A 19,651-nucleotide genomic window follows, 5' to 3' on the forward strand; every position below is an offset into this window, starting at 1 on the left:
AAAGCCACCATCCAGTGGCAGCCCCCTATCCCACCATAGAGCCCTCTGGGGCACTTGGCAGAGTAGCTGCAAGGCTCCTAATACTTTCTGGAAGAGCTGCACCCAGCAAACTGGCCTGCAGAAAAATACTTAGCATGTGTGCTGCTTTGCACCTGGTTAAAGCCCTCATCCCGCTATTTTCTTCCATCCTCACCCTAGACAAGCGAGTGAGGCAGACAGGGCTTACTTTCTTCATTTTGCAGATGAGGATGAAGATGGTCAGGCAGTTTAGACAGCTTCCCTAAGGTTACACAATGTGGGTGGGAGAGTGGATAGAAACCGAAGTCTCCCCAGACTTCAGCCTGCACATCCATCTACGGCCCTGCACTGTCTCTTCAAAGACGACTGATGGAGCAGCTCTTCAGACAGGGGCCCTGACACTTTTCCAGATGCCTCCAGGGCTACCACTGTGGCTCCAGCTTGGACATTTCTGGGCCCAGGGCAGTCCTGGCTGGGGACAAGACCCATCTGATACCTCCATGTCCCTGGTCCCCAGGGGGTATATTATGAGCCCACGGACTCTGCCCAGGCACCATGCTCTCTCATTCCGATGGCTTGAGAGCCATCAGCATGAGTTTCCTGGCATCTCTGCCCTCTCCTTGGCAGCATTTGCTCTCCTATGGCCCACGAGTTTTGCTGACCTCTAGGCTTAACTTGGGCTGAATCTCCTTCTGCTCTTAGCTGCAGACTTCAGGATCCATATTCTAGCTGGCCTTGTCCCATGTGGCCAGGGCCCTGCTCCCTGACTAAGGATGATGAGATTCCATAGGACCTGACGAACTGTGAGGTCTGGGGATGGTGAGCAGAAGATGCACAAAGCTGGCTCCCTGTTAATTCCCAGCACCTAAAGCATGGGGAGCACTGTAGCTGTGTCAAGGATTCAGGTAATGGGGAAGCATTTGCCAATTGCATCTCATAGCCTGAGAAATCCTTTGCCCACGGCCCTGTCCAGAGCTTTGCATATGGGGTTTACACCATTGTAAAAAAACAAGGGTGACCTTAAAGAGGAGAGGGTGGAGAGCCTGGTCCGAGCAGCAGGGTGGTCAGGGTGGGAAGTGGGGGAAGAGAAGAGCCACGGGACACATTCTAGAAATACGCCTTGTTGTCTGCACTCTTCTTCTCAAACCTTTTCTTGAGCTCAGAGACCAGAGTTGGCTGGACAGGGCTTCCCAAGGTTGTGGGGTTTGATGGCTGTTGAGGTTGCTGTGGGGTGAGTGATCCAGAGACTGTAGGCACCGTCCAGTGGGCCGTGACCGGGGTGGGCGCCGTTCTGGGTGGTGGAGGGAGAGCTGGAGCTCGGGGGGGCAGTGAGCCTTCTGGGGTGTTGTTGTTGCAGTTCTCATTGGGACGATCATCTTTGAGAACAAACTTGGTGGCAGCTTTGGACTTCCTGGACTTGAGCCACTCGATGCGGATGTTGCGGGGCGCAGGGGCAGGTCGCTTGCGGAAGACACGCCGCACTGGCAGGACCTTGTTGGACTTCTTGTTGCGCCAGAAGGTGGCGGTGGAGATGAGGACAGTTATGGCCACGACGATGGCCATGATGCCAGCTAGCACACCCACAGCCTTCATGGGGTTGTCCTTGGTGTGTATCAGGAAGGCTGCCATGGGGCCTCGGGACAGTGTCTGGAAGAGAGAGCCACCCCCTGCATGTAGCTGTTCCTGCCTGGTCCCTGCAGGACAGAGTGGGGGTGTGAGCTTCCTTAAGCCTGAGGGTTTTTAAACTTTCTGGGGTCAGGCACCCCTTTAAGAGTCTGATAAGCACTATGGGCCTGTTCAGAAAAGATGCACACACAAAGAGCATGGTGCAACCACTCTCTAGAACAATACACTCAGAACAGCATGCAAACAGCCTCTTTTGGATTCAGGGCTCCTGCATTAGCTAGACTGTTCTTGACGGAGTAAGATATTGCTTATCTTTAATTATGAGGGGCCATCTGCACAAATGTGTCAGAAACCCCTTAAAAGATGACTTTCTGCCAGACACTGAACAGACATATAATGATTTTACTTCTGCCTTTCAACCCTGATGTGAAGGAGACATCATTATTCCCATTTGATGGGAAAGGTAATGGAGGCTCAGCACAGGCCAAAGTCACACCATTAATAACTACGGAAGCTAGAATTTCAACCTGATTCCAAGCCTGTGCAATTGATGGCACAAGCCACCTTTGATGGCATTCGATGAGCATCCTCCTTCTGCTCGTGTTGCAGAGAGGCCTCAGCAGGCCCTCTGACTCCTTTTCCTGACCATGGCCATGTACCCACCTCAGTGTCTGTGATGTCAATCTTCAGTAAGGCCGTGGTGCTGAAGGATGGGGAGCCACGGTCCGTGGCCTGCACCTCAAGGGACCACGTGTAGTCCCCGCTGGGCGTGATGTTGTGCAAGGCATCCAGGGAGCGGATGGAGTTCTTGAGCCAGATCTCCCCTGTGTGTGCATTGATGTCGAACACGTTGGTTGGCTCTGCATGGGTGATGGAATAGTCCACCAGGTTGTTGGGTTCCTCTGCGTCCTGGTCTATGGCCTGTGCACAGGGAGGGACAGATACTGGCTAAATTAGCAGGTCATATGGGGCTTGCTGGGTTGATGGGAAATGGTTCTAACCTTATATTTTGATTGGATTGAGTTGGACAAGGAATGGAATGTCTGCCCTACTGTGAGCCAGGACCTATACGGGATACCATTCCGTTCTCAGAACACATCTAGGAAGCAGGTATTAGTAAATCCAAACTACAGATGCAAACAAAAGCTTGGATACTGAGTGACTTGTTCAAGGATATAGAGGGAGAAGGGGAGCTGGGATTCAAAGTCATGTCTGTTGGGTTTCCGAGTTCACGCTTTGTCCACATTGGGAAGCCAGTGAAGTGCATGGGAAAGGCACTGCTCTGAAGGCAGCAGACCAGCTGTGTGAACTGGCAAGCCGAACACCAACCCACCGGAGCCCCAGTTTTTCATCTGTAAAGAGGCGATAAGGTCTTTCTTCTCAGGGGTTACTTCTGGGTTAAGTGAAGAAGGGGAGGTATAAAGTACCTTAAAATCCCTTGCACACCTTGAGAATCCCATAACTTTTATTTAACCTAAATTTTTATGCCCCAGTGTCTCTTGCAGCTGCTGGAACCAGGCTTTTAGGGGAGCTCGGCTGCCTCCAAAACCCACCTCAATTCTCACCGGGGTCCCGAGCACCATCGTCTTCTCCTGGATGCTCTTTCCAAACTGGGGGTAGTGGTCGTTGACATCCAGCACAGTGACAAACACCTCGGCCAGGCTGTACCTACCCTCCATGTCCTCGGCCTTCACATAAAAGTTGTACCTGGCAGTGGCCTCAGCATCCAGGCTGGCCCAGGGCTGGGTATAGATCAGCCCAGTGGATGGGTGGATCAGGAACCTGCCAGGCATGGAGAGTGCAGGCACAGTGTGTGTGTGTACTTGCCCACATGTGCACACATGCACGCACACACACACACACGCATGCACACACACATGCATGCACACACACACACAAACACATGCATATGCGTGCACACGACTGCAATGATGAACTGCCTCCAGGAAGCAGCAGCGAAGCACCATGTAGCTTCTCCCACCTGCTCCTCTCCCATCCTCACAGTCTGACTGAGGGGGCAGATCTACTCATCGACTCACCCATCTGCCACTATTGAACCTAACAATCTAAATTGCAGCCCCTCTCTCGCCTCCCATGGCCTGCCCCCGCCCCAGCCCAGCCCTGCTTGCATGGCTTCTGAGGCCATGGGCCCCAGCTCCAGGCTGTGACCATGACCTTCTCTCCTAGTACCTCCCTAATGTGTAATGTGTCCCCCCCCGACCTCTGCCTCAGCCTCTCCACTGCTTCCCTTCCTGCCTTGCCCTCTCCCTGCCTTGCACACAGGCATGCTGCTCGTGGCCCCCCTTACCCCTCCAGGGTTCTGTCCCTTCCACGTCCCTCCGCCTTCCACACAGACCCTCCGCCTTCCACACAGACCCTCCGCCTTCCACACAGACCCTCCTCCACTCTCAGCCTCCCAAATCCCTTGCCTGAGGCCCTGCCCAGGATTCTGGCTCTACTCACAGGTCTGCCTCAGTCCCATAGATGGAGTATTTGACTTCACCCCAGGGTCCTGTGTCTGGATCCACCGCCTGGAAGAGAGAAACCCAGTGGCACTTGCCCCATTGTCAGGGTACATTGCTAGCTCCTGTGTCTCAGGGTTGCTTTCAACGGAAAAGCAAGGGGATCTGGGGTTTGCCAGTGGGTGAGTAACTGATCTGGAGGCTGCTCTAGTTTTTCTCAAGTGTTGCAGGAATCAAAAGATTTAGATCTGGAATGCATTTTTCCTCCTTTATAAACGAGGAAGGAAAAGAGGATGGGTCCCGTGCCCTGTGCTGGGGGTTTCTACATATGTCCTCAATACAGTCCTGTGAGGTGTTATCCCCATTGTATGGATGAAGAAATGAAGGCTAAGAGAGGGCAAGTAACCTGGCCAGGGACAGCTAATGACAGCGGGCTTTGTGATTCAAACTGGAACCTGGTTCTGTCTCACTTTTCAAGGTCCCCACCCCACCACAGTTCTTGGACCAGTCCTCAACCCACCGTGACAGCCACCACATTGGAGCCCCCTGGGGCATTCTCAGGGATCCTGGCAATGTAGTAGGGGGAGGTGAACTTGGGGACATTGTCATTGGTGTCCAGGAGCTGGATCACCACATCCGCTGTGGAGCTGAACTTCTCTGGCGTGTTCACTTCAATGGCCAGGAGCTGCAAAGGAAAGGAAAGGGGGGCTTAGTCTGGGTAGGAGTCGCCCTGCCAAGGCCTCCCCCTCCTGTCTCCCCAGGCTGGTCCAGCACCCCCATGCTGCACGTGCTTACTCTCGGCTGCCGACCAGCCACGCCTGCCATCCCCTGCAAGGGCCCCTGGAAGGCCGTCTCGCCCCTCCGCCCCACTGGCCTGCGGGCCAGGCTCCTCAGCACTCCGTTTGTATTGGGGCCAGTTTCTTTTGTTCCACTGATCTGCACCTTCCTTCCCAGCTCCAATTTTCCTGACTATTCTTATAAGTTTATTTCTCCAGATAAAAACCAGTATAGTATAATTTAGTCAGGACTTCTCTCTCCCTCTCCAAAGGAACTTGTAGGTAAGAGTTCATTGGGTGGCATTGAATTCCTTATTCGCTTGAGGAGAATTGGCATTTTTAAACAAGGTATGCCTTTACATGTCTTGCCTTCTTTATATCCCTTTGCAAAATCTTGCATTTTAAGTCATTCAGAGGCTGCACGTTTTTTGTTAGGGTAATTCCCACAAATTTTATTTGTTGGTGGATATTGTAAAAGAGAAGCTTGGATTCCATTGTGTTTTCTTCTTCTTCTTTTTATTTATTTATTTTTTGGGTGGGCTGCCAGTACAGGGATTGAACCCTGAACCTTGTTCTTGTTGTTATTTTTGTGTGTAGGAAAACTATTGAATTTTGTGTAATAACTTTATAATCAACCGTGTTAGTACTTTTGATGTTTCTTTTTCATTTCTCTCAGATTTTCTAAGCAAACAATCACATCACCTACAAATAAAGATCATTTGTCTCTTTCTTTCTAATGTTTGTACCTTTCCTTTTTTATCCAGGAAGAATGTTATTCCAGGAATCTTGTTAAGTACTACTGCAATAGCAGGCATCCATATTTCGTTTCTGACCTTATGGATTGCTTGCAGTGTTTTTCACTTTTAAGCATGATGATGACTTTTAGTGTGTAAAACTATAAAAAAATGATAATTTAAATAATATCAATGAAATATTTATTTCTTCTTTTTATTAATATTATGACTTCTATGTTTATACATAATATACATTGATGATGGAGTTTGGATGTGTTGTCCCCTCCAAAACTCATGTGGAAATTTGATCTCCAATGTGGCAGTGTTGGAAACTGATTGAGTCACGGGGGCGGATCCCTCATGAATGGATTCATGCTCTCCTGGGGGAGGGGGGATTAATGAGTGAGTTCTCGCTCAATTAGTTCCCACCAGAGCTGGTTGCTTAAAAAGACCCTGGCACCTCCTCTCTCTCTCGCTTCCTCTCTCCATGGGATCTGCTTGTACCCACTGGCTACCTGCCGCTTTCCGCCATGAGTAGAAGCAGCCTGAGGCCAGTGCCAGATGCAGCTGTCCCAGAATCGTGAGTCAAATAAACCTCTTTTCCTTATAAATTACCCAGTCTCAGGTAGTCTGTTATAGCAACACAAAACGGACTAAAACAATTGATAATTCTACCTAATTACAAATTGTATCAAAGGAGTATTTTTTAACCTCTTTTCCTAAGGTTGTTATTAGAATAGATGACAGATATAAAAGGCATATTAGAAAACATCTACCTTGATAATTAGTTTTGCTCTATTAACATGGCAAATTATATTGGTGGTTTTCCTTTAACACCCCCCACCTTGGACTTCCGGGGCGAGTTGTGGTTCAGAAGCCAGGAGCTCAGAGAGGCTGAGGCTGTGAGCAGCCCGCAGAAGGTTCTGCACACCCCTCTTCTTCCCTGACCTGCTCCCCACGCCAGCAGGAGGAGGAGAGGGTCAGGGAGGAAAACAGGAGGACCAGGAAGGTCAAGCAGTGACAAGAGACCCCTCAGGAATGAATCCAGATGCTGGTGTGAGCTCCTGGGACCCCCCCATCCAGGGCAGTGCAAAGCTCCACCTACCTTGAAGGTTAACACTTTGTACTTTTCAAAGTCGATGGCGGCTGAGTTCTCCACAATGATGGTGACTTGGGCTTCGTTCAGGATTGTCTGCGGGACCACTCGGAAGACGCCGCTGAGCCCCACTAGCTGCAAGTTGAATTTGGCATTGGCTCCCTGGGCGATAAAGGAGAGAGGAAACAGGGAAGATAAATGATAGAAAGGCATCATATGTTTGTGCTAAGCGAGGAGGCTTCATATGCCCTTAACCCTGGGAGGTGAGCAGTACTCCTTTTTCTACAGGTGAGGCTACTGAGGATCAGAAAGACTTAGCAAGTCATGAGGTTTACGTGAGGTAATAAACACAAATGGCCTAGCCCTGCGCCGGGCATAGGAGGTGGCAGGACACATTGGCAAACACCTGTTTGGCAGGTCAGATGAAGAGGAGCTTTTGTTTGACTAGCTTTCACTTTTTAATTAGTTGTGAACACCTTTAGGCTAAGCAGACAGTCTTGGATTAGCTATTTTCCCTCCTCTCCCTCTTGGTGACATCCTCTCGGTTCACTCATTCTGAGATCTGCCTGGCCCCTGCTGCATGAGCGGCGGAGGCTGATGCAGACCCAGTTAGCTTTGGGTCCATGGCCCTGTGCTGTCTGTGGGCAGGCAGTTTGGAGGGCAGGACCGCACACCTGGTCGGAGTCATTGACGGTGATCTTGAGGCCCCGCAGGATCTCGCCCTGGGGAGGGTGCTCATACATGGACAGCTCAAATCTGTTCTGGGGTCCACTCTCTCCATAGAATGTTGGTGGATGGTTGTTGAGGTCCACGATCCTGATGGTGACTGGGACCATGGCCTGGGCAGCTGGGTTCCCTGCAGAGCTGACCTCGGTCACCTGGGGTGGGGACAGGTGGTTATGATTGTATGGCAGGTGGACTCTTGAGATGGCCCCAATGATCCTGTCTTCTGGCGTCTATGCCCTTGTATAATCTCCTCTCCTTAAGTGTGGCCTGGCCTAGCAACGTGCTTCTAACTGATGGCATATGGCAAGATGATGAGATATCACTTCATGATTAGCTTAAAAGAGATTGTAACTTCCATCTTGCTAGCAGACTCTCTCCCTTCCTGGCTTTGATGAAGCAGGCAGTGATGCTGGAGAGGCCCATGTGACAAGGAACTAATGGTGACCTCTAGCCAACAGCCGGCAAAGAAATTAGGCTCATAGTGCATCAGCCCACAAGGAACTGGTCCTGCTCACAACCATGTGCGCTTGGAAGCCAATCCTTCCCCAGCAGAGCCTTCAGATGAGACCTCAGTCCTGGTTGACAGTCTGATGGCAGCCATGTGAGAGACCTTGAAACTGAGGACCCAGCCAAGCTGAACCTGGACTCCTGACCTACAGAAACTGCAAGACATGAATGTGTTGTTTGAAGCCACAAAGTTTGGGGTAATTTGTAACACAGCAGTAGATAACTAACACAGGCTGCAAAGCCAGAGCTGATTCCACAGGCACCTCCCGAACCACGTGAGCCTCTTCAAGGGCCTGCTTTCTCTCGTTCTGTAAGCAGGCTCCGGTCTCACCTATCCTAACATGATCCTCCCGGGACACCCTCCTTCACACCCTAGCTGCAGTGCTAGCTCTCTCCCTCCTCAGAAGCCTACACCTGCTGCCTCTGTTTCCTGCTTCCCACTCAGTTCTCACTCATGCCCACTGACACACTTCACACTGACTTCAACTCCGCCCTGGCACTGCCTCCCCAAGTTCCCTGTGCCCGCTGCTGATGCTCCCTCTGCAAGTTCTCCGAGATCTCTCTGACCCTTGCCAGGGCTCCTTCACCGGCTCCCCCCCCCCCCCCCCGCCACTCTTCACCTCTGAGGTTCCCACAGCTGTGGACTCAGTCCACCGCCCCTCTCTCTCCACAGCCACCCTCTGGGTGGCCTCATTCCATCTGTGCCTTTCACAGTTAACCACGTGTTGACACACTCTCCCCTAAGCTCCAAGCCTGTATGCTCATGTTCGGATGCTTCAACTTGAATGTCCCCAAGGTGTCCAAGCTCACATCCCCTTCTACTTAACTTGCGTCCCCTCCTGAGCCCCTGATGGCTTCATGCGCCCCTCTCATCCCTCACCCCTCAGCCAGTCAGTCACCACATTCTGTGCAATCTGCCTGCTTCATATTTTGCAACATGTCACTTTCTGCTGTCCCATGTGGGCCACATGGGGACACAGGGAGTTGTGCCACATGCTCCTCATGCATTGTCCTCTCACTATCCTCCCTCATCCTTTCAGGCCCTCTCCCTCTGTCATTTTGACCGATGGCTCTGCTTCCTGGCCAGTTCCCTCCAAACCTGAGTCAAGACCAGAGTTCTCCAATGACAGTCTGGGACTGGTGCCAAGATTGCCTGGGCCCTTATGACATGCAAAGTCGGTTTTACCGCAGGCATGCTGAATTCCCATCCCCAGGAGTGGGTCCTGGAAATCTTTGTTGGCTACGCTGTCCAAATTTGGGAGACCCACTGGTCTTGTGAGCAGCCAGAGTGAGCTTTTCAACATGTGACTGTAATGCTGCTCAAAACCTTTCAATGGCTCTTTATTGCTCTTGGACAGGATTGGCGACATAATTCGCAGGCTCAGGGAAAAATGAAAATATGGGGTCACTTGTTCAAAAATTATTAAGAATTTTGAGACAGCAAATAGCAGCGTGTTAAGCTTAGCATGGGATGCTTATAAATGCAGTCCCTGTGTGACTGTACAGGCCACATACCACGCTCCAGCAAAAAGCCCATACCTTGCATTTAGGGTCTTTATTGCTCTGGCCCCAGCCTGGGATTCCAAATTTCCTCCTTCTGTGTGCTGCCCGTGGACTCCCTGCTCCAGTCTCACCTGCCCGAACCCCTCCTGAGCACCCACTCCCGGTCTCAGCTCCCTGGGCTTTCCTGGCTTGGAATGACTTCCGTCCCCACCCAGCCCAGGCTCCCTCCACCAGTATCCACTTGTTGGCTCCTACCCACGCTCGGCGCATTGCTGCTTCAGTCCTGCCCCCTCCTGCCTGTTCATGGCTCTCTGCTTGTGAATTCGTCTTCCCTCACGGGGGACTTGGCGTGTATCTGGTGCAGCCTGATGTAGGTGCCCTTCAGAACAACATCTAGCTTGCTTCCCAGACTGTGAGCCCCAGAGAGGAAGGCCTAAGTCTCATCGCCTTCGAAGCCTTCCAGGACCAGAGGGTGGGCAGAAGGACCACGGCTAGAGGGACAGTACCTGTACATGCAGCACATACACTTCTCTCCGGAGCTGGGCAGGGCTCTGTGTGAGGGAGATGACTCCAGACGTCTCATTAATTTCCAAAGCTCCATCACTCCCTGTCAGAGAGACGCACCCTGCAGTTCTGCACAGGGCCACGTGGGGGCGCAGGGAGTCGTGCCACGTGCTCGTCATGCATTAGCTCATGGAAGTCTCCATAGAATGTAATACTGTCTTCTGTGTCTTGCCAGTGAGGAAACTGAGTCTCAGGGGGGCTAAGTAACCTGTCTAAGGGTACACAGTAAGTGCAGAGCTGGGACTTGAACCCACTTTTGTCCGGATCCCAAGTTCCACACCTGCCTCTGTCTTACGTGTAATACTGTGTGCGTGTGCGTGTGCGTGTGTGTGTGTTAAGGAAAGAGAAAGGGAGCAAGAAAGATATATAGAGAGGGAGATAAGGAAGGGGTGTGTGGGTATGAAGGAGAGAAGGGAAGAGAGGAAGAAAGAGGAGAGAGGGAGAGGAGAAGGTCTGGAGAAGGAGGAGGAAGGGGAGGGTGTGTGTGGTGCTCTGTCATCGGGTAGAGGTTTGCAGTGCCTGAGGAACGGAGCCTGTGTGACAGTGGGCATGTTCATTCATGCGTGAGCTGCTGGAGAGAGAGTGTGCACCAGGCGTGTCCTGGGAACAGGGTTGGGGTGGTCTCTGAGGGAGGGGGTGTAGACGTGTGTATGTCTGGGATCAGGGAGCAGGTGTGATGACCTGGGCTACAGAGGACTGCAGAGCCCATCCCAGGGACAGCTCGGCCTGCTCAGGTGCTGCCCAGCTGTGGAAAGAGCACAGACTCTGCAGCCAGCAGAGTTAAATTCAAATTCAAAAGTGGCGACTTGGGACGCCTGTGTAGCTTCTCGTGCATATACAAGGTTAGCACTAGGGAGATACCATATTGTCACTGCAGTTGATTCATTTAATTCAGCTATATGCTCTAGGCCAAAAAATTAAAAAGAATGAGAAAAAATAGATAGCAGTTTTCAGAGTGTAAGAAACGTTGCCGGCTGTTCCCGTCAATGAGCAGATGCCCAGGGTGCAGGGAACACGGATCAGCACTGTGCATGTTGCTCTCCGTGCTGCAGAACCAGAGCGTCCCTGCAGCCCCAAAGCCTCCCCTGACTCACCGTTCACGAGGCGGTAGAGAATGCGGTTGGGTTTGCCCCGATCTCCGTCCATGGCAACCACCGTCAGTACCTCTGAGCCCTTGGGGGAAACAGGAGCAGCTGCCTGAGGCTGATGGGGGATATTGGAGTCTCCCCTTCCCAGACACTGCCCCCATCATGAAGAGAAGGTGCCACCCCCTCCTGAGAGCATGGCCCTGCCCCACTCTGCCAGCTCTCAACACTGCTGGGACTCCCAGGCCTGGAGGGGCAGTCCACACCCCGCAGCTTCCTGGCCCCTGGGGTCAGCGTGTGGGCTGCCTGGGGACTCTCCAGCCTCCTGACTGACTCTTGTCCCACAGGCCACACTCAGCCCTCACCTGTGCTGCTCTCCACCCTGCAGCCTCACCCCACTGCCCCCTCTGTCTTTGCCTTCGTCCCCCCAGAGGTGCATGAAGGGAGAGGCAAGAGACAGGTGGGTGTGGGGCCAGGTCACAGAGTGCCTTGAACGCCATGTCCAGGAACTGGGATTTTATCCTGTGGGCCCTGGGGTGCCATTCATGGGGCTTGGGGCAGGGGCCACAAGTGGACAAGGACAGCTTGACCTTTGCCTGCCGCCCCTTTTAAGCACCCTCCTCAGGCCCTTCTCTGTGGGCCACTCATGGCTACTTCCTGACCCAGTCCAGATGCCATCTCCTCTCCATGAGGCTGCCACGAGCCCTGGCTCTCAGCACCTCCTCTGCCCTGAGCTCCTCGGCGGGATGGGCTAGGTCTCCTTGCATTTTCCAGCATGGACCCCCAATCCCCTGGGCAGCCCATCTTTTCTCTCCCTTACTCTGAGCTTGTCTCCACCACTAGGTCCTCAGTGTGTGTTGTCCCCTGTTTCAGAAAGTAGGAGTAATAGGGAAGGAGGAAGTGGGCATTCAAGATGCAATTCCACACAGAGTTCCTGAGCTGTGGTGAGTGAGGTCTGGCCCAGCCTGGTCTCTGCCCGCAGAAGCTCATGGTCTGCTGGGGGGTGGGGGGATATAAATAGGTGTACCCCGAGGAGGGATGGGCTCATGGAAGGGGTGCACAGCGTTCATGGGAGCAGAGAGGAGGGGCTCCCCTCTCAGACCAAACATGCCAGGGAAAGCAGTGCCTGGACTGAATTGAGAAGGGGGCGGTGTCAGGTCCACAGGCAGGACATGGGCAGGGTGACAAGGGAGGGGCGCTGAAGGAGGTGGGATGCATGGAGGATGGCAAAGGCTTGGGGGTGGAAGGAAGGCTGAGCCTTGGACACGAGGCCCAGAAGTGGGACCTGTGGGGAATTGCTGAGAGGCCTCCACACCAGGGTCAGAGGTCTGCACGGACTGGGGAGGGACGTTGTGACCAGCCTTTGAGCTGGCCTGCATGGGAGGTCTGACAAGGGGCACAGTGGTTCAGGCAGTGAATCGTGAGAGAACTGCTGGTCCAAGGGACCCCAGGCTGCAGGCTTGCAGCTGGGGGGCACCAAAGGAAACCTCATCCCCCACATGAGGTGTAAGAAAGGCCTTCCCCCAGGGAATCTCAAAGGACAGGGTGGGAGGTTGCTGGAGGGGACACTGGGCTGAGGAGCCGCCTACCAGAAGAGTGTCCTCATATACGTAGCCATAGTAGGGTGTGCCCACAAAGACAGGGGCTGTGTCCTGAATGTCCTCCACATTGACTGTGACAGTGGTGGTGGCTGAGAATACCACATCAGCTCCTCGCAGCCTCCCCCCGCCATCCTGGGGAAGAATCAGGGGCCACAGAAGGTGAGTGAAGATGTGTTAAGCTCTGGAGTCGGACAGACCCTGTTAGAATCCGCTACTCATTGGCTGTGAGGCCAGCTGCCCACTCTGAGTTTCTGTTTGCTCCTGTGTCAACGGGAGTTAATTCTCCCCCCATAGGGCTATTGGGAAAATTAAATGAGATGATGCCTGGTCTTCAGTCAGTGCCTGGCATGCAGGAGGTGCTCAAAAGTGTTCCTTTGGAAGCAGGGTTACCTCTCTCCAGGGAAATCATGTCAGATGAGTGGCAGAGCAGGAAGGGGAAAGACACAAATTCCCCCTCCCAGCCAGGAATCAAGCCTCTAACCCATCCTGAGGACCTACTACATGCTCAGCCTGTGCTGGGTACCAGGGGTCCCACAAGAGCATGACCTGGGCCCTGCGCTCGAGTGTGTAAGTGTGTAAGAGAGGTGTGCACCAAACTGAGCCCTCACAGAGCAACTGGCAGGCAGGGTCATCTCGGGCCTCCTGGTCCAGGCTGGAGTGGGATGGCTTGTAGCCAATATGTGGCCAGCAAGGGCCTTCCTGCAAAAGGAAACACTAGCATCCCCTTTAGGGATGCTGGCTTTCATGCTCTCAGGGGGAAGAGCTTTGGCTGAGCACCTGTCAACTTCCAGTTTCCACACCATACACTTCAGAAAGAGGAGGAACTTAGTTAAGCTTCAGAGGTGGAAAGATGGGGAAACTGAGGCTCAGAGAGGGTAACTGGATGCACAGAGAGGAGAAGATGGGGTGAGCAAGGATGGCCGGAGAGATGGAGGTGCCTGGAGGCCATATGCTGGGGGATGTGGAGGGACACAATTCTCCTGGCCATGGCCACCGGGGGGTGTAAGTCCACCCCCAGAAGGGACTGTGTCCTCTCTGTTCTCCAGACTGGCCCCTCCTTTGTAGAATCTAACTCTGTTCCAACCCAAGGCATGAGGAAAGACTGGATGCCCCCCTTTCCTCCTTCTGTTACCTTGGCGACCACAGTGACAAAATGGGTCCGGGACTTCTCATAGTCCAGAGTGGCCCCAGCCTGGAGGCGCAGCACACCACTGTGGCGGTCCATGGCAAATTTTGTGGAATGCAGGTTCTGTAAGAATGGGGTGGGCGGCTGCCTAGGAGAGGCTCACTGAAGGGGTCCTCCCCACCCCTTGCCACAGGAACCCTAGCCTTGGGGCTGAGGTTCAAACTTCAGGACACCCAGCACTTCTGACCCAGGACCCTCAGCCCTCCCCAGGAGAAGGCCTGGGCACTTTGCACCCACATGCGGTGTAAGACTCCTGTGTGGGCCCGGAACGGTTAATAGGAAAAAGGGCAGAAGGGGCAATTCTCAAAAGAAGCAAAGCTCTGAGGCCACGGCCCTCACCCCCGTCCATCCATGCCGCCCTGACAAAGGTGGCGGACCCCTCCCTGCACCCCAATCCCTCCTGGGTCTCCCAGGAGCCCCGCCTCCCTCACACGGCGTGACCACACACGCTCCACGTGCCCTGCCTTACCTGCAGGAAGTAGGTGACACTCCCTCCAGAGCCCGTGTCCTTGTCCACCGCATGGACCTTAAAGATGCTGCTCCCGGCAGGAATGTCCTGAAGGGTCACAGCCACAGGGAAGGGTGAGAGGCAGTGACAGGATGCTTAGGGAGCCAGAGGCACAGGAGCCATGGAGAGGGTTAAAAAAGGGGGGAAGGTGGGAGGGAAGTGTGCGGGGGACAGCACCAGGGTGGGTGTGGGAAGAGGGAAAGGGAAGCAGGAGCACAGAGACATGGTGGGGGCTGGGGGTGCCCTCAGGGAGAGAGTGAGAAGAAAAACCAGGGCGCCAGATAGATGACAGGGTTAGACGTGAAACAGCGATTCACCAGTGACAACACGGTCATAAGCACGGATGTATTTAGGCTCATCAGAGATCATGTACATTCAATTTAGCGCAAGAGGAAGTATCTCCTACTGAATTAGCAAACACTTCAAACTGTGAGAATTCCCAATTCAAACTGTGGCAAGGGACAGGGGAGACGAACCCCCTCCTTTGTTTCAGGAGAGGATGCAAACAGGTGTTGTTCTGGAAAAGCAATTATGGCACCGCCCCATAGGTGTTCAGGTTTTGGACCCAGTCATTTCAACTCTTGGGTTGTATCTTAAGGAAATAATCCTAATTAAAGAAAAAAAAAAAAACTTATGCTCAGAAATTGGTGTTTCATGTGACAGCAAAAATTTAAAGCATCTTAAATATCCAAACATAAGGGAATAGTTCAGTGCACGACAGAATGTTCAGTTGATAGAAGCTATTGAAACCATAGTTACCCAAAGTTTCCAATTAGTGAGGAAAATGCTTATGTTATCAATTAAGTGAAAAATAGGATATGGAAAGCATACGTTTAGTATAGCCATGACTATGTCAAACACACAGAAAATAAACCACCCAATAATCACAAAAAAGATCAGAAGAAAATACACCAAAATTTAACAGTGTCTCCAGTTGCAGGGATTGAGGATGATTTTTAAAACTCTCTTCCTTATTTTTCTACATATTTCACATTTCTGCAATAAGCATGCTCACCATTGTAAGGGGAAGTAGCGAGTGAGTGATCCTTTGGAATAGAAATGAATGTGGGGGGATGGCGACAGGTGGGGAGGGTGGCAAAGAAGCTCTTCAGAGGATAGTGAGTGGGGACAGGAGCTCTGCTCTGCAGCGCCCAGTCCCCTGGGCCAGGTCATAGGGCAGCCCCGGGGGCAGGAGGGCTTGGGGCAGGAGTATTGTCCTGCCTGGCCCCTCACTCACCTCGGGAACCAGGACAACATAAGGCTCATGCATGAACTTGGGCGCCTCGTCATTAGCATCGGTCACGAGGATCACAACCTTTTCTGCCACCTGAGAAGGGGCAGAGGGGTCAGGAGTTAGGGCAGTGAGACCTCCCGGGGATAAAAGGATGGTGGCCTCTGATACCCCCAGGTACACGTCTCTGCCCACTCCTCCTCTCCCGCTTCCTCCCTTCTTTCCTTCTTTTATTTATTCATGCCACAAATATGATTAAGCAACTTCTTGGTGCCAAGCGAGTTCCTGGAGACAGAAGACACAGTCTGGTGGTGTGTTACTTTGTAGTGGTCACAGAGGCTGGGATATGGGGCAAAGATCAACAAATAAAAGATCATTCGACAGATAACAGCGGTATTCCAGGCACCCAGGACAGGTCCCCCGAACCGCACCACTCCAAGGCCCCATGAGCGGCCGGGCCTGTGTCAGTGCATCCCTCAGGGGTGTGCATAGAAGAGGCATCTAACCCAGGCTGTGGTGCTAGAGAGCAGGGAGGCTTCTCCAAAGAGGGAGAAGTGAGCCCTGCAGCAAGTTTGCCGGAAGGAGAAGGGAGAGGTGGGAAGGAGTGCTAGGAAGAGGGGGCTGTGTGTGCAAAGGCAAGGGGGAGGGAAAGGCAAGGTGAGTTCAGGGAACACAGTAGGTTTACAGCTAGGTGGTCAGGAGAGTAGGTGTGAGGAAAGGGGGGCGCTGCAGGTGGTGCCCAACAGGAGGCGCTGAACACCAGACAAGCTGGCGTTTCATCCTGCAGGTGGCAGGAGCCAGCTGTTGGCGCTCTCTGCGCTGCAGAGTGGCCAGATCTACCTTCCACAGTGACAACTTTGATGGCACTTAGAAGGCAGATTGGGGCAGAGGAGACTGGGGGTCCCCATCAGTCATCCCGGGAAGCACTGATAAGGGCAGGGGAAAGAGACGGCGTTGGGGAAGGGGGTGCAGGGAGAAGAGCACCTGGGTGCCCAGATGTGCAGCTCGGGCGACTGGGCAGGACTTGGAGGTGCACATGGGAAGGGCAGGGTTGAGGTGCTGTGGAATGTGGGTTGGACCCACCAGAAGTTCTGTGGAGAGAGCCTGGTCTCTCCATTCCCTCCTTTCCTTCCTTTCCTTCTGACCTCGCTGCAGCCCTCTCCCGGGGCGCTTGGGGCAGGTCTCACTGGGCCCTGACTTGGGGTTGCTTGGGAGCCCCCAGGAGGGCTGGGGAGGAACCGTGCCAGGCCGGAATGTGGCATGCTGCCGGGCTGGGCTGTGCACTCACCAGATTCAGGCCGTCAGAAATGCTGATGATGGCTTCAATCTCGTCCTCCCTCTGTGAAGCAAAGGGACTGAATGAGTGTCCAAGAGTCCGACACACCACGGGGACCCCTGAGGCTGGGGAAAGCTCTCCTGTCCCACGTACCCATCAGATGGGGTCTGGGGTGTCAGGAGAGCCCTGAGCAGGGCAGGGTGGTGGCGACAGTATGCCCACTGCAGCCTAAAGCTGTCTCCCACTGTGCTTGAGACCTTGCATTTCAGGGGTTCTCATAACCCAGAGGGACTGCTGAGGCTCCAACAGAAAACACCCTCTTACAGGAGCAAGGAGAGATGCCAACCCCCGCGTGCAGAGGTCTCAGGAAAAAGACTTTTTCTTCTCTTCTTTTTCTCTGTCTCTCTATGCCTTTCCACATTCCACGGTTCTGCAGAGGTCTGTGTCTATTGTGCCTCAAGTGCTCCCCAGGACATAGTGGGACCTCAGTGACAAAGGGTGTGGGAGGTCCCCAGGTCCCCATGTGTGCTGGGGCAGGTGTGCTGGCAGCAGTGTGTCCTCCACCACTGTGTCCCCACAGTAGACTCTGAGACCTCCCTTTCCTTTCTCTTCCCTGGATTCTGTCATCGAACCAGAGCTGGCAGCAGCACCCCCCCCAGCTGAGGTCCAGTTATGTGCCAACTAGGTCGACTGGACAGGTGTGAGGTCTCAACAGGGAAATGGATCCCATGCCTTGGCACCACAGGTTCAGAAGGGCACAGAGGGGAGGAGTTTTACCAAACTCAGACACACTCTCTCAACCACTCTTTCTGATCTGCCATCTGAGCTTCCTGTGGCTTACAGGACCTCTCCAAGGACAGACTTGAACAATCACTTTATGGGGTTTCTTTCACAAACCTCAAAGTACAAGCAGGCTTATTTTTTTATTGAACATACTTCAAAGATTAGCAGGGCTGGCAGGTGCTCATTAAAGGAGTCCCACTATTCACTGTGACAGTAAAGCTTCCTCAGCTAATGAGAAGAGACTAGAGATCCCACAGAGTGGGTGTGCCTGGGGCGGCCACCTCTGTCGCCTACTCGGCAGGGAGAGTCTAACGAAGACCCATGTGCTCTAGGGGACCTTCCAGCCCACAGAGGCCTGACTGCAGGCCTTGCACCTCCCCATACCTCTCTGTCCAGCTCTTCAACCAGGGTGATGTCTCCAAAATTGGGGTCAATGGAAAAGACGCTTCTAGCACTGGGGTCAAAGCTGATGTGGTAGGAAACAGGGTCTCCTTCTGGGTCTGTCCCGTTCAGAGTGTACACATGAGAGCCTGAAAGGAGACACAGGGGAAACCCAGAACTTGGGACCTGACTCAGACCAGGGGTTCCACTGTTTGTAGAGTGAAGATTCAACTCAGCGCCAAAGGCAGCGTCCTGGACTGGGCACTCACGGCCGGCCTCCCCTTGCTGGCTGCCTCCCTCCTTTTGTCATTATGATTCACAAGTCTCAGATGTTACTGTCAGCGCTTTCCCGAGTGTAATCCATAACGCCCGTTACAGAGGTTCAGGCCTGCTGGGCCGGGATCCAGGGTTCCCTGGGTATGGGGGTGCCGGGAAAAGGGAGCAGCATGAAGGCAGGAGGGGTGACTTGTGGTGCAGTGCTGCGCCCCAGGCCTGGCCTGCTTCTACAGGGATCCCTGAAGGCAGGCGCCTCTTTGACTCGGCTCCTCCTTTTCCCCAGGCTCTCAACCCTGCCAAGCGAGACAGGGAGCGTGAATCGCTCCTCTTTCACCTTCTCACCCTCTCTCTGCATATCTTAGCGAGTTGGGTGTTCTTGATCATTTTAAAGCCTAGAGACCTGAGGCTCAGGGAGGTAAGTCCACCTGCCCAAGGTCACACCGCGGGCGAGGGGCAGCGCCTAACCGCCGTGCTGCAGACCGCTGCCTGCCGCCTGGGGTCCCCCGGCTCAGGGCCCGCGCCCTGGTCTGCAGAACTGGCCCGGCTTAGGTCGCCATGGCAGCGGTGACCTCTTTCTTGCCATTGCCCCCGGGAGCGCGCGCAGCTCGGCGCTCGGCGCCTCCACGGGCTGGGAGGAGTCACGGGTTGGGTACTTGCGTCTGGGGGGACGCGAGCTGGCCCTCGGGAGACCTATGGGGAGCAGGTGTCAGGGATACTCACCTACAGGGGTGTCCTCGGGGAGGCTGAACAGGGCCATGTTGCCGTTGGTGCTGCCGACCCCGTTGTCGAAGAAGTGGGGAGCGAAGTTGGCCTGGGCTAGGAGAGGATCAGGCAGGAGAGCACACTGACACCGGCACGGGAGAGCTTGGCACCGGCGTGGCACACGCTAGGCCTGGCCGGTGGGCAGGAGCGCGGCGCCTCTGCGACCTGCGCGCACTGAGGGCCCCGCCGAGGGTTCCCACCTACTGTGGGCAGACTGGGAACCCGCTCTCAGAAACAGGCAGTGCCCAGGCCCAGGTCACCCCCGTCCCCCTGCGGTCATCGGGGCAGCCGCCAGACCTCCCGCCCTGCGTCTGGAGAAGCTGGGGGCAGCAGCGGGAGTCCCGGCCCCACACCGCGGGCTCGCAGCCCAAGTCCCAGTCTGGAAGTGGACGGTCCAGGATGATGCGCCCGCGTCCCCCCGGGTGGCGTCGGCCCCCACCCCCGCTGGCGCCCAGCGGCCACTCACCCAGGCAGAGGCGCAGCAGCCCCAGGGCCAGGGCGGCGCACCGGCCGCGCCTCATGTCTCCGTGGGCGGGTAGTGTCGCTCGCC

At 54.1% G+C, this 19,651-nt stretch overlaps 1 protein-coding gene across 1 annotated transcript; it reads right to left on the reverse strand.

The window, feature by feature from the left end:
* Positions 1 to 1,125: 1,125 nt before the first annotated feature.
* Positions 1,126 to 19,622, reverse strand: CDHR1 (cadherin related family member 1). The gene is made up of 17 exons (XM_063087908.1): positions 19,568 to 19,622; positions 19,060 to 19,155; positions 18,067 to 18,212; positions 16,912 to 16,962; positions 15,630 to 15,719; positions 14,354 to 14,440; positions 13,831 to 13,947; positions 12,687 to 12,830; positions 11,107 to 11,185; positions 9,955 to 10,055; positions 7,387 to 7,590; positions 6,722 to 6,874; positions 4,627 to 4,791; positions 4,108 to 4,175; positions 3,198 to 3,426; positions 2,308 to 2,565; positions 1,126 to 1,665 (listed from the first exon to the last, which is right to left on the reverse strand). Exons 1-17 carry the CDS (start codon positions 19,620 to 19,622, stop codon positions 1,126 to 1,128), a joined length of 2,583 nt encoding a protein of 860 aa, XP_062943978.1.
* Between the last annotated feature and the right edge of the window lie 29 nt (positions 19,623 to 19,651).

This window comes from Cynocephalus volans, chromosome 2 (genome assembly GCF_027409185.1).
Source record: "Cynocephalus volans isolate mCynVol1 chromosome 2, mCynVol1.pri, whole genome shotgun sequence".
Classification (NCBI taxonomy): Eukaryota; Metazoa; Chordata; class Mammalia; order Dermoptera; family Cynocephalidae; genus Cynocephalus; species Cynocephalus volans.

Bases quoted from the DNA above. Each gene is read 5' to 3' on its own strand.
- CDHR1 (XM_063087908.1), bottom strand. From the start codon at position 19,622: ATGAGGCGCGGCCGGTGCGCCGCCCTGGCCCTGGGGCTGCTGCGCCTC. The intron at 6,875-7,386 runs GTGTGCGGTCCT...TTTATCGCCCAG, and splicing joins CCGTCAATGACTCCGACCAG to GGAGCCAATGCCAAATTCAA. The intron at 4,792-6,721 runs GTAGGTGGAGCT...TTTCCTTTGCAG, and splicing joins ACAAAGTGTTAACCTTCAAG to CTCCTGGCCATTGAAGTGAA.